Source organism: Branchiostoma lanceolatum, chromosome 9 (genome assembly GCF_035083965.1).
Source record: "Branchiostoma lanceolatum isolate klBraLanc5 chromosome 9, klBraLanc5.hap2, whole genome shotgun sequence".
Taxonomy (NCBI): Eukaryota; Metazoa; Chordata; class Leptocardii; order Amphioxiformes; family Branchiostomatidae; genus Branchiostoma; species Branchiostoma lanceolatum.
In genome coordinates this window covers 8,240,674-8,255,374 of record NC_089730.1, presented here as the reverse complement: position 1 = coordinate 8,255,374, position 14,701 = coordinate 8,240,674, and the positions used below count along the sequence as shown (strand labels likewise).

At 40.9% G+C, this 14,701-nt stretch overlaps 1 protein-coding gene across 2 annotated transcripts in view; it reads right to left on the bottom strand.

The window, feature by feature from the left end:
- Window positions 1-12,607: 12,607 nt before the first annotated feature.
- Window positions 12,608-14,701, bottom strand: part of LOC136441502 (neural proliferation differentiation and control protein 1-like) — a 62,309-nt gene continuing 60,215 nt past the window's right edge. For both annotated transcript variants that reach the window (XM_066437828.1, XM_066437829.1), the window contains one exon: window positions 12,608-14,533. In XM_066437828.1, the coding sequence (XP_066293925.1) occupies window positions 14,462-14,533 (72 nt within the window). In that variant the 3' untranslated portion in view covers window positions 12,608-14,461. The remainder of the gene's footprint in view (window positions 14,534-14,701) is intronic.

Below are 14,701 nucleotides of genomic sequence, written 5' to 3'. Positions count from 1 at the left end.
ATACATCAATGTCGGCTGTTTTGGCTTGAAGTCTCGCACAATACTTCTCTGGAGACTCTCCAAGTCTGATCATATTCATAATGATTTGTATGCATAATATTTCCTTCATATCATGGCCTGCTCGTTGTCGAAGTAAACGAAGTTCATTAATTTGTTTTGGTACCCTTCTCTTAACAGTGACGGGGGGGGGGGCGATATAGACTCCCAACCTTTGACCCATTGTTGACGTCACACAATTTGTTTGCACAATATTTCCTCCATATCATGGTCTGCTCTTTGTCAAAGTAAACGAAGTTCATTACTTTTTTGGTAACCTTCTCTTAACAGTGACGGGGGGCGATATAGACTGCCAACAACCTTTGACCCATTACTGACGTCACACTAACACAAAGCCTCGTGTCGACAAGTGCAGTTGGAAGTCGATTCCGTTGAACATTTCGATGAGTCCAATTGTTTTAATTGCCGTACATTCCAATTTCTCCATATCGTTTTGATAATGCCCCTTTCAGGACTCACTGAGATTATACAGAAATAATCCCACAAAGACTGCATTTTCGTTTTTCTACCACCATAGAATGACTTCTGCTCTCTCAGTTCTTCTAAAAACCATTGTATTGCATATATTGCCGTTGAATAACACAGTACAATTGCTAACGTAGTTTGTTAAAGTCTAAAGGTTTTTAAGACATTTAGAAGTGTACCACAGAAGATATGTATAACTAAATGCAAAATTAGTGCAGCAGAACGAGTGACTGTGCATACCCCGTTTTCTCCGTTGACCTTGGAAAAGTTCAACATGTGCGTTCTAAAGTTCGTACACGAGGATAACGAACCAGTAACACAATCACACATGGAGTCAACCGAATCAGCAGCTAACAAGCAGGCATAAAACGAAGGCTGCTCTGACCACTAGTGTAGCAGATACTGTGAATTCATTTAAGTTTGCGTGGTTTTTATTTTGCGGTAGGGAGAAAATGGAGTGTTCGCTGTAGTATAATAGTAGCGCTACAGTCATAGGTGGGTATAAAGTTTCGCTGTGGTTTTAAGTTCGCACTGGAGAGTTCACCGCGAAAACTGCAAACATGAAACCATCGCGAACATTTCTGCATTTACAGTATACGTTCGTGTTACAATTCATCGATGGCAACTTTCCAACGCAGATTGCTGTCGAACTGTCCGGAACAATCAAGAGCTGACAGAACTGTCTCCGCATGACGAGAGCAGGGGGAACACTCGCTTCGTTAGCGAGATTGTGCACTTCTGTAAGAGTGAACCTCAACACGCCATTATTAATATGATCTCGTCTATCCCCAACAGCGACAGGAAAGGTGAAAACCAGGCAGCGCTCTTGGTTGTCCAACGGACGGCCTGTCGTGTACCCTTAATTGTGGCGACGACGAGGCAAACACACAAAGGTACCCAAAGAAGGACGAAATCTTGCCACAAAATATGAAAACTAAAGTAGGAAGGCACCTAGGCAACATGCACACGCAAAAGGTAGTGAGGTTTCCAAATTTTGATCTTCTGTCCTGCAGACATGGCATTCTCAGCATGGAACGCCTACCATTTACGCCACACAAGGGTGAAATCGAATTCAGTTTGCAACAGGAATCTCTGTTGGGATAAATCCCCGTTCAACTCATCGTCATCAAATGCAAGTTAAACTCTCTCGATATATCGCTGAGTACCCTTACCCAGATCTTGCTACTTTGTTTGTTTGTATGTTTGTATTACCTACCCGGGAAACTGCAGGTTGGTGCTGAACAGTACAAGCTGCATATCTGGACGGCTCCATTTCATCCAAGTGAAGAAAGTCGTGTTAAGTGCCTTTCCAAAGGGGCATGTCAGCGGATTCGAACCCAGGACCTCTGGTTTCTGGGCCAAACACCCTGTCATTACGACACGCGATGCCACAGATCTTTCCGAAAGATAAGACCTGCTCACCACATGTAAACCAAAATACTTTCATACCTCTTATGCTATTCTGTTCATCATCAAGACAAGAAACAAACAATAAACGGAAGCATAACATCAGTTCGCGGTGGAGATAATAAATACAGCAGTGCAGCGACCTCTAGCGATATGTAAGTGCATTATCATCATCTGCAGACGAGGATCGAATTCTCTTTGTTTGTATTCCGAAAATTGCTTCGACCAAAGATGCTACCTTGATCGTAATTTTACCTGTTATCCATCCAATTCTAGCTTCGGTTCACACCTCCGATTGCTTTCCTGCCAAATAGTGGCTTTCCCTTGACGTAATGATAAATGTAATTTGAATCTCCCGGTGACGATGTTGGCGAGTACTTGTAATTGGATCAAGGAATAACATCTTCATGTGGTTTACACATCTGTAATCCAGCAACATGGCTCAGATACAGTCAAATGCAAAGCCTTGTACCTGTTAATTCTGCAAGGAAGCGGCCAGATGAGCGGCACTGCACTAGAGGTACAATAGGACGGACGCCAGTCTCGAGAAAAATTATCCTCTCGCAGTCAGCCATCTTGAAATTTCCCGCTTACGTATATCACGTCACCAATGCAACCGTCGACCAATCGGAATATGTTTTGCATCAGACGTGCAGGAGACATTAAAAGTAAACGATAGCAGGTATGCTGCAGAAATTACATTAACCGACAGACGTCGCCATTGCTACGTAGGGTCGACGAGTGCGACTGGTGCGCAAGACTTTCTCTCTAAATATTGGGTAAAAATAACTTCACATCTTGAAGCCGAACAAAGTAAACATGATCAGTACGTTTCATGTGCCAAGAAAAGGGGCATTTCAGAATTGTATGAAGACTAAGATGAGTGCCAAAAAACACAGTTACTGAAGCATCTGGATAAAACAGTCAGACGTTTCAGACAGCATCCGCTATCTTTCGTCAGTGACTAAGATGATTGTTTTGAATTGTCTACTTGTCTCCTTAAAACAGCATAGCTAACTGCTGAACTTCGTCAGGATGAAACCGTGACTTTCGCTTTCGCAAACTTTAGTACATAAAGTTAACGTGAAAGTCGCATGATCTTCAAAGGCAAAGTTTCGAACAGGCACTAGACAATCCCCGATTTAGATGTGCTCACTAAGCTACAAGGACTTACGCCGATATCCCGGGGGATTTTCGGTACTGAATGTAATGTTTAAATCTAAACTTCGAAATAGAACGGACTTTAACCACGCTTATGATGTGAAAATGCAATCAGTAAAACAGACAAATTTATTGTGGAGTCTGATCCGCATCAACCCTCAAACTCAATCGTCTTCAGAAGCAAACTAAGCCCAGTGAAATGCTGGGATTACCAACATAGGTTGACACCCACTGTGACAGTCTGTTTGAGGTAACAAGTGTGCTGCTGCTATATAGCCCGGAGAAATCGCACCTCTGTATCAGAAAGACACACAGCCGCCATATCGTCAAGACCTGTTGAAACAATGGCTGAAGAACTCCCCGACGTCGCATCCAGACGACTGAAGCACGATCCTCTCCAAACCGATATGAAGCAAGCAAGTGTAAGTACGGACTGTGGAACTCGGCAAACTAACCTCAGGCCAGGTGACAGACATGGCGATCCCTCCATCCCTAATACTAGCAACTGTCATGAAAATACCGACGGCGATCATTATGCCAACCTGTCTGCGGCAACTGAAGTCACAGCTGAGGGCGGAAGTGACGGATCCGGAAACAACGCTGACATGTCAGGCTTTGTTGGTGATGACAGCAACATGCGTGACATCCGACATCCTCCAGGTGTACTTTACCGAAATCCGAAGTGTGACCAGGACACCCTAAACCCTGATTTGATGTACTCGCAAAATCACACTAGCCCAAATCCGACGTACGCGCCAAACGCCAACGACACTGATATAGAATACCCGCAGAACGTCTGCAACCCAAATCATATATACGAGACAGACGTCTGCTCTGAATCCACACACAGGCCGGCTAACAGCGATGGCAAACCCAGCATCGAGCTGTTGACATCTACACACAGGGAGGGTCATGATGACGATGACAATAACGAACTCACAACAAGTCATGCTGAAGCTGAAAACGAAGAAATAGATGATATAACTCATGATGCCTCTGTAGAAGTAAACGCTGTTCCCTCAGTGCGTCCTAAATCCACATCCAGACCTTCTAACAACGAACTCTACATTACGCCATACGCTGTCAGATATCAGATACATGGCGAGAACCGTGGCGGTATGCCATACGCTGTGAGACATCAGGAAGATGATGAGGATGAAATATCCCATGAAACTGATGGTGAAGATGGCAACAGAAGAACATACCATACTACCCCTGATGACGTCGACATCACATCATGTGCCGTCCGGTATCGGACAAATGACGAGAACCGTGGCGGTACGCCATACGCTGTGAGACATCAGGAAGATGATGAGGATGAAATATCCCATGAAATTGATGGTGCAGATGGCAACAGAAGAACATTCAATATTGCTCCTGATGACGTCGATGTCACATCATATGCTGTCCGGTATCAGACACATGACGAGAACCGTGGCGGTACGCCATACGCTGTGAGACATCAGGAAGATGATGAGGATGAAATATCCCATGAAACTGATGGTGCAGATGGCAACAGAAGAACATACCATAATGCCCCTGATGACGTCAATATCACACCATATGCTGTCCGGTATCAGACGCATGACGAGAATCGTGGCGGTACGCCATACGCTGTGAGACATCAGGAAGATGATGAGGATGTATCCCATGAAACTGATGGTGCAGATGACAACAGAAGAACATACCATACTGCATATGGTGACGTCGATATCACACCATATGCTGTCGCCTACATGTACCAATATGACATGACTGACGTAACACGACGTGACGCGCTCGTGAATGATGCTGACACATCAGCCTCTGTCCAAAACGACAGTAACGTACAGAGAATTCGACATCACTGGAGAACACGTCATCAACAAGATCCGAGTTCCATTCCAAACTTCCTCATCCCAAACGCAATGCACATGCCAAACGTTCCTCAACAAGCAGCTCGTGGTAAGTGCTGTTTTCATTTCAAGGCATTGCTCTCTTTCTGATACATGTACCTAAAGGTTTGCTATTCTGCTTGACTATAACAAACACGTTCGTCTAGCAATAGATTAAAATGAAGACATTGCCCATGTATCTGCTACACCTTTGTTTTCACTAGTTCAAAGTATTCTTGTATTAAGGTTTCCTCCCTGGCTTAATTGGCTTTCTGACTTTTTATTGTTTTCTCATCAACAGATTAAGAAAGAATTGTAGTTGTACTGGAAACCTTAATGACTAATTCTATTTCAAAAGAGCCGTCTCTTTCTTGTTTTGACATTTTCACGTCATTTGTTTTATCAGAGTATTCAAATCGACAAGTGTGCGTTGCTGTAGGAACATTTGTGGTCCTGGCATTATTGGTCTCCGGCGGAATCCTCGGCGCCTTATACTTAAACGACAAGCAGGATTCTCAAAAGGCAAGCCTATGTCTTCTATTTTTTGTTGTCATGAACGTAATATACTTCTATGACTTTTGAAAGTATTACTTCAAGGGTCATTTTTACTCAAGCGTGATATTCAATGCTATACGTCAAGTTGATTGTCCATACCTACATACGCATATGCAGTGCAGTTGCCACAATGATGAGCCATCGACTCAATCAAACTTTCTTTAATTTACGTCGATGAAGATTAGACATCCAGGTAATAAGATACGCCAAAAAAGCAGTTACTCAAACAACTGGATATGATTTTGGAAACGGTCAGACGTTTCAAGTAGCATCCACTACTTTTCGTCAGTGACTGTGAGCAAGATCAGTCGAACAGCAGGTTTATAACCACGAACTATGAATTGATATGCAAATAAAGAGAAGACAAATTTTTAGAAGGTCCAATAGAAAGCAAATTAGACAACTCGAGACAAGGTTGAAGTAAAAGGGGACAATAGCTCCTATTGTTTTGATATAGGAACTAAAGCTGGTTTGCCCCCAAGGCTATGTCCCAAGTGCCAGACAGTTCCACCCTTAGCCCTCCTTTCCTGTTGAGGGTTGGATTCTATATCCTCTCATATATTGCCTCCTTCACTCTGTTCGACTGATCTTGCTCACAGTCACTGACGAAAAGTAGTGGATGCTACTTGAAACGTCTGACCATTTCCAAAATCATATCCAGTTGTTTGAGTAATCGCTTTTTTGGCGTTTCTTTAATTTGTTCCACTGTGCGTTTCATCTTCTGTATTACGAGGACACTTAAGTTGAGCAGGTCTTAATCAGGTATCACCGTACACTAGATAACTGACTAGATATTATTTCATGAACAGCTGACCACCCTTGGTCCAGTTGTAAACCACCAGTGCACCTATCAATTAGCCCGGCTGGATATCACAAGAGAAACAGCAATCGTATAACAGAAATATCATTCTATTACAGATAGGAACTATAAACAACCCACGAGGTGAAACACATTCACCAACCTTCTACAGCTCAGAAGGTAAACTCAGTTAATATGATTATAAAAGTTGGTGGGATGGGGTAAGCGAGTGGAAGGGAAGATATCTACAATGACCACAGGCTGCCTTTCCCTTTCTTTTTAACCACCTATCACTTTATCGATCGATGTTTCATTTCATTTTTGTTTTGAAGTACAGATAGAACTGCACGCCTTTATTGTAACGTAGACAAAATTATATTTGCTTCTTTTTATCTCATTGTTCAAATTGCTATTGATATTTTTCCTTGTCCCACCTGTTATTTTGGACTTGGCAAGATGTATGTTTTATGAGGTGATTGTACGATCTGTAGGTTCTACTCCAAGCACGGACCTAGCACCGATGCTGACTTCAGATGCTACGACGGTGTCTACGACTGCGACTACGACTACGACTGCGACTACGACTACGACTGCGACTGCGACTGCGACTACGATCACGACTGCGACGGTGCCTTCGACTGCGACTGCGACTACGACTACGACTGCGACTGCGACTGCGACTGCGACTACGACTGCGACTACGACTGCGACTACGACTACGACTGCGACTACGACTACGACTTCTACCACAACGGCTTCTGTCACAACGACTTTGACATCAACGTCAAAGATACCCTCCCACCAGATGACGATGCCGTTCGACCCGACCCTGCCTGTGAGGACCAAAGGTGTTGTTACAGCATCCATCTCCTCAGGTAAGGCATCTTCAAAGACAAGCAAAGAAAATCTAGATCTTCAAGCAGATATGTGTCTTGCTTTTCTGTGTCTTTTTGGTTTAAAGGCGTCTTCCATGTGCTCAGTTTCGTTTTCATTGCTTGTGTTTTCATTACTTATGCTTCAAAGTACGAATACGTCTGCCAGCAAGCCCATAGAGTTAAGGCTGCGTTTATCCATATATCAGTAAGGTAAACTAAAACAAGAAAGAGAATATTGGAAGGCAATTCAAACACTACAAGGGGACGTACAGAAACAGGCCGAAACCATATATTTGGTTTGAGATCACAAAATGTACTGAGAGAAACAAGCCTTGAGGAGATACCCCGTCTTTTCTGAGTTAAGCAGATCTAGACTTTCTGATAATTTGCTTTTCTCAAATTGTTTGTAGATATTGTAATGAGGGAGATGAAACAGCTAATGAAGGCTTGATGAGCGGCCACCGAACAACGCTTTTGCCAGTATGGGTTATGAGTTGTAGATAATTGTTTGAGCCCGGCGTATTCGTTTATCATTATCTGGCAGCAAAAGATGTACACAAGGCATTAATACATACTCAGAAGCCTGGAATCCTAACCTATTATAGCTCCCGAGTCTCTCTCCCGCTATTACTCGGGAACTATAATAGGTTTGGATTCCAGGCTACATACTCAGTGCCAGCATCCAATATTTTTTCTATTGATGCTAGAGAGATATAAGTAAAATTCCGGATTTGGTAAAGTAACACTTACTTAAATCACTGGTTTCAGAAAGCTATGGTGGAATCGTGACTCACATGTCTACATTTGGAGGGAAGGGAAGAAGCCCAGGACAAGTCGACTATCCCCGCGGAGTGGACGTATCTGCTGAGAATGAAATATATGTGGCAGATTTAGGCAACGAAAGAATCCAAGTCTTCGACAAGTATGGGGACTTTCTCCGCCTCTTTAAAACTGAAGCAGCGGGTAAGAAGATTCCCCCTGACGATGTTGCGATTGACGCAAAGGGTTTTGTATGGGTAGTGGGAAGTAATAAAAGATACGATCTGTATGTAGTACAGTACAGCCAAAGCGGCCAGCAAATATGCACAATCTCCACTAAGTTCTCTGCTGTCACTTCGTCCATTGCACGCACCAAACAACATCATCGCTGTGGCCGCTTATCCTGCGACAATTTTCGTGTATCTACCCGATGGTTCGTTATACAATAGATTCCAGTTGGTTCGTGGCGTAGAAAGTGGTTACGTCGCATTCAGTAATGAAGGAAACATCCTTTTTACGGACGTAACGCGTGGCACTGTCCTATTGTACACCCGCGATGGAGACAAGGTTTTCCAGTTCGGCATCAAAGGGCGCGGTGAAGGTCAACTGTTCTACCCTAAAGGTATCTGTACGGACAGTTCGGGTCACATCTTCGTGTCCAACATGAAAACTAGAAGGATAGACATGTTCACTAGCCGCGGCGAATTTGTCCGCACGGTGTTTAGTATGAAAAACCCATGGGGGCTTGCTTGTGGACCGGATGGACAGTTGGTGGTGGTCACTGCGTGGTTGAACACCATTACCATCATTCCTCGCCAGGCGGTTTGCCGCTCTGCGCGAGATGATATTGACCAATTACGGCGATGTAGACCTTTCTCTTAGTTTCCCGACGACTGAACAATCGTTATTCACAGTCTACATATGAGTTACTAGTCAATCATTCTTGAAAGCGTTGTCTACGAGCAAGGACAGTGAAAAATTACTTGCTCTGATGAGTATTTCTATTTCGACCTTCAACAAGTTAAAGATGACAACTGTATGTATATTGGAATTTATGTAGTAGCAAGGACTTCAGAAAATTACAATTCCTAGCAATAATGATAGTGTCTTTTAATACACTTGAATACACTTGGATAATAATAACTTGCAATGACATGTGTCGCTCTTGTCGTGTTTTCAATTTTCAAGTAATGGCGATGTAATTATCTTCGCCGAGAAGACTATGTTTTCGGTCACGCCAGCTGTGGGGTGGGTCTGTATGTATGTCAAGAGCATAACTCGAGAAACCTTTGATGGATCTTCATGATTTTTGATAGGTGTGTAGTGGTTGTGCAAAGAAAGGTCAAGTTCAAAAATCGTTAACCTGGCGTTTTCCAACAGTACTGCAGCGGACTTTGCATGTTTGTGTGCTTTTATGTAGGCAAAAAAGTGACGGAAACGTTGCTGGATCTTCATGATTATTGGTAGGTGAGAAGCGGTTGTGGGAACGGAGGTCAAGTTCGAAAATGATTCATCTGCAGCAGGCTTTGTATGTGTGTGAGTTTGTTTGAAATTGAATTTGATGATTGACAAAGTGAGATGCTAATTATACAAAACAAGAGCTAATAGTAATGTGTATATTTGATTGTATATACACTGTGTTTTCAAAATCTATCCAGTTGCTCGAGTAACTGTTTTACATCATATTTGATACCTGGATGCCAAACCGTAATCGATATTCAAACATGTGACATATGTCACTGGAAAAGAGGGAAATATCGATAAATATCATTTCGGCAAATGAAGACCTACATTGAATGATTGATAAGAAAATGCTGTATATCGCCATATTGGTAAATGGCGGGAATATGATACTTGCATCAGTCGATAATTTTGATATTATTCGGCGAAGGTATGAGGTCGTGGAACTCTAGTTGCTTCTGATGTGGCCTAAAAGCCCATTATAGGATCTGCACTAAACACTAATTAAGGAAGAAAAAAGATGAGTGAACCTTTTCGCAAAGTGCGTCTGCTTGAAGGCTGGTGACACAAACGCCTTGTCCTGTAGGCTGGAGTTACCCACTTGACGTAAGACTAAGACCAAGAGGGTGTCTTAGGTTTGAAGCTTGCAGTCTCCTGCCCTGGTCAATGTTTGTGTTTGTGTCCCAAGCGCTGAGCTAAAGCGTGCTGCTAGGTGACACGTACACCCTTGTCAATCGTCTCCTCAAACACGATATCAGGATCTAATGTCCTTGGCTAGGGGATCAAATAGAATCTGCTTTAAAGCTCCTTTGTATAAAATTGTCCACGTAACAAAGAACTTTCTATTGATTTCACGGATTGTTACCGTATATATATTGAGACTTCCCTTGTTGTGAACTGACTGGGCACTTGTTGCGAGCACTTTTTATCCTATATGATACGTTTTTATAATTATTATATCATCGTAGTAAGTAAAACTACGCCTAGAGCGATTTTAGTGTTTAATTAGTGTTTTGATGTTTACAGTTAATTGTTTTAAGTGTTGCAGTAATATTATGTAAAGAGCGTGCAATTCAGCCGTTAGGCTGCCATATGCTTTGTGCAATAAACCAATACCAATACCAAAGCCTTGCAAATGAGGTTTTCATGTGTGGAAACATTGGTGATGATCGTCAAATTTGAATTCAGACAAATGGAAAGCTATGTAAGCAATTTCATGTTCCAGTTATCGACCATACAGACTGCCTTATGATTCTCAGTAAGTCTTCATATGGTGCCACGTTACAATTATTGTGGTAACCAAATCCCCTCTGACCTTAATACATATGAGTGGATCAGTACCCACGTCAAAAAGGCTTTTATTCCGAAAACAATTCACTCTAACGCAAAGGCCCAGATTTCTATGCTGGAGTCAGGCGAATCCTAGTCGACTCGATGCATGCTGTTCTTCAATGTTTATGTTCACGATATGATGATAAACGCACAAAGCTGTTCACCTTTTTTTCTGTTTGTTCAAAAGAATTTGATACACCCCATTCGATAGATGGATTCAAGTACATTCTTGGGGGGTGGGGGATAACCCTTACTGTTTACATATAGGTCAAATATGTATCAAAGAATGTTAGACCTTAGAATCAATGGTGTGAATGATACGTTAGACTCAACATGTTGATTTAATAATACATGTATCTATTCATATACATTTATGTATACGTTGATAAATTTATATCCCCTTGACTGTTTGTATGTATAGATGTGGTAGACCTTACACTGCACTACTGCCAATAAAGATCTCCATTATGTAACATTACTCAACTCAAGTGCATTGTATGAGCATTAGGAGCGCCCATAAACATCGCCCATAAGCGCCGTTAGAGTCTCATTTGCATAAAGCAGGTGCCCACGGAAACGTCTCCTTCATTGTACTGTATTTTCTGTCTGTTTTATTTTCGTCTGACTGCTAATGCAATAACTGGTTTGCCCTTTCTATCATTTTTGAATGTAACATTAGCCACAGCAAGTAATTTTTATGGATGACATCAGCGCGCTCATTAATTTTCGCCAGATTTCTATAAAAAAAAACAAGAAATTTCATTGCCCTCGGACGGTGGTCAACATGCCAAAAATTGGCAAATATGCCTTGCATTATATAATGTCCTTGGTTGTAGTGAATCTAGATGTATACACAAGGTGTTTCATTGCATATGAATACCCAGACTGGTGTAGTTGCTTCAGGTACAACAAGCTCTTTTCTGTATTTGTTGTAGTTAGTCTATTGAGATGTATACACATCTACAAGGACATATTTACTGTTGAACCGAGGAGGTTTTATATTATATATGAAACCTCATTGGTTGAATACAGGAACAAAAGACCTGTTGGTCGTGATATTATATTTTGTTGCCTCAATTCTTGTTTAACAAGATTTATGATCTCAAAAGTTGAAAATATAGGAATCTTGTTTTTTTTGGCCCGCCTTGTTTTTTTTTCGCCCTATCTCATTAATTTTGGAGTCTGCGGAAGATGTCATCCATAAAATTCACTTGCTGTGGCCTTATACTATAACAGGCTCATCCTGAAGCGTCCCCTTGCTATCAATACGTGAACTGCATTTTAGGTGTGTGTATTGTGTGTGCACCTCATCCTCCCAGCAGACCCGATATGTTCGAGACCGGGAGGGTTTGCCGAACATTTCCCGAGCGGGATTCAGCGCTGATAAAGGAGGGTGGTGCACATGCGCGGGACATAATGAACAGGAAACCGAAGAGCTCTTACCTCCACGAAATATCTAAATATTAAAAAATTAAGTCCTCGTTTTATTCATACTTGTGAATTTCTGGTTGATTCTATCAATTTTCCTGCCAGCCTGCAGGACCAACTTTGGGCTCACGCCAAGCCAATCTTCCCATCCTGCCAGTCTCCACTTAAACCATATTCTCTCTCACACTCTGTCACTCTTCAAATAACTACCGGTACGTAACGTTATACAGACGCACACCAAGATAAACAAACACTCAGACCGAAAACAATAGCTCCGATTTCACAATTGTAATAAACACCACTAAGGTGCAAGTGCCTAACCTGCAGTGCCTCTTCTTTCAGACATTCATTCAGACTTTCATTCCTATCATGATATCAATAATTGGTTAAGCTACAATATGAGTGTGGAAGACAAATAAATACAAGAAGCTGGATTTAATCAACTCTACATTTTTATTCTGGAAGAAAGCAATCACAGACTTTCACACATTTTTTCACAAGTAGTTTTCAGCAGTATGTCACCAGAATGCCATTCATGTTGACTCTGTAAATTTCTCAATTCTCAATGAAAGCAAGACGAAAGAAAAGGTTTTACTGGTATTCTGGTGACATTTACGACACATTCTCTTCAATAACAAGATGTTATGAATTTTATTTAATGTTGAAGAAACAGCAAAATCACAGATGGTTTGATGATAATGTACTTTCCAACATTCAAAACCAATCTATCATCTTTAAGTTTAACCATCGTCTTGTATCATGTACCTGAAACACAAGTTTTTCAAGTGATTTTCCCATGTTACTTTTTCCAGTATAAAGACAAGCCTGTTTCTATACATTTACATCACAAATCAAGAGAAAATCAGACTGGAGAATGAGATAGCTGTCACAATTACTTAAAATATTTTTCACTATATACACTGAAATAAAGTTAAAACAAAGGCACAAAAATATATCAACATCTCTACTTGTGCCTTTAATATATTTCGTTACTCTCTGTAATGATAACATTTTCATACAATTTCTTGTGCCATCCCATGATGCATTGTTTCAAAATGGCCGCTCTTCTCAGTGAATTTTTGATGATCAAGGGGTAACACCAGAAGAAACTACTATAATATCAAAGATAACTCTGATTCACTTAGAGTTTAATATGTAATATCAATATAATAATTATGAGGCATGAATTCGAGAGAAGATATCAGTCAGTTGACAATTAGACAATACAGAAAGCCTTTGTCAAACATATCCTTTGATAATTCTCATCAACTGGACAAAAGTTTATGAATCATGAAAATTAAACCCTTTTCTGTGCCACCTACATATTTTTCAACTTTACTTTCGCTTACTTTTCAGTTTACTCACTCAAACATAGCCATCACAATATTCTTCCTCTCCATGTCACTTTCCTTTAAACCGACCAACAGTTCTTTCTCCTTGATGACTGACACATTACGCTCATTAACATAATTATAATACTTATCTGAGAAGTGTTTCCACAGCGTACTATCTACATCTTCACAGCACCATCAGAAATGGCTGGCTACAAGTTCGAGTTCAGAAAATAGAATAATTCCAAGGTACGTAGGTCTCTCCGCTCAAATCCTCCAAGCCACATTTGACCCTACTAAATTTACATGACAATGATTTTCTAGTAAAAATGTATACCTATTTTTTTCATATATTAGCATATATGATAGTCAGTCTTCATGTCCAGTAATGTTGGTAGAAACCAAGTAATTTTAATCACATAATTTTATCTACTTGAGGAAAGTTTTAATCTTCTACGTAATTTATCTAACTGAAGATTGGCAAGATGATATACATATTCATTATCCAATCACAAAAGTGAGCAAACATGTGTGAGAATTAATCAGTATTTATTATCTAGTGTCCTATGGAAAAACAGTGATTTTACACACAGGTAAATTTTTTCTTTCAAAAATGGAGATCATAAAGATGGGTGAAGACTTCCAACAGGAATTTATCATCAGATCTAGGTCTTTAATGTATTGTTACAGAAGTGGTCATCGCTTCTGTACAATGTCAGACTGACAAGTTTTCAATAGCGGGAATGGGAAAATGGGAATATGAGAGTTTGAAAGACTGGTTTTATCTGTTAACACGGATTTTGGTTTTACTTGTAAACATGAATTTTTTAATGGCCATTCCTAACTGACTGACCCAAAAGTTTAACAAACTTAGCCTTAACTTTTTTTGTTGTCTTTTTAACGTAACCATCATATGATGATTGTGTTGTCCTTTGGCATGAGGTCAGAGGTCAGAGTTCATTTGGCTGACCCCGGCGGTGGCTGGGAGTCGTGATCAAACAGTGGGTTCTTCACTTCCATCTCTCCCGTCTGGAAAAGGAAAAACAACAAAATCTAACACTACGTCGTTATACATTGTACATTGACAATCATTCTTTCAATGATTTCTACCACACTGAGACAAATATTTGAAATGATAAAATACAAATCAAAAATATCAAACTGTATCTCCGCTGTAAGCCAAAACTGTGGCATTTG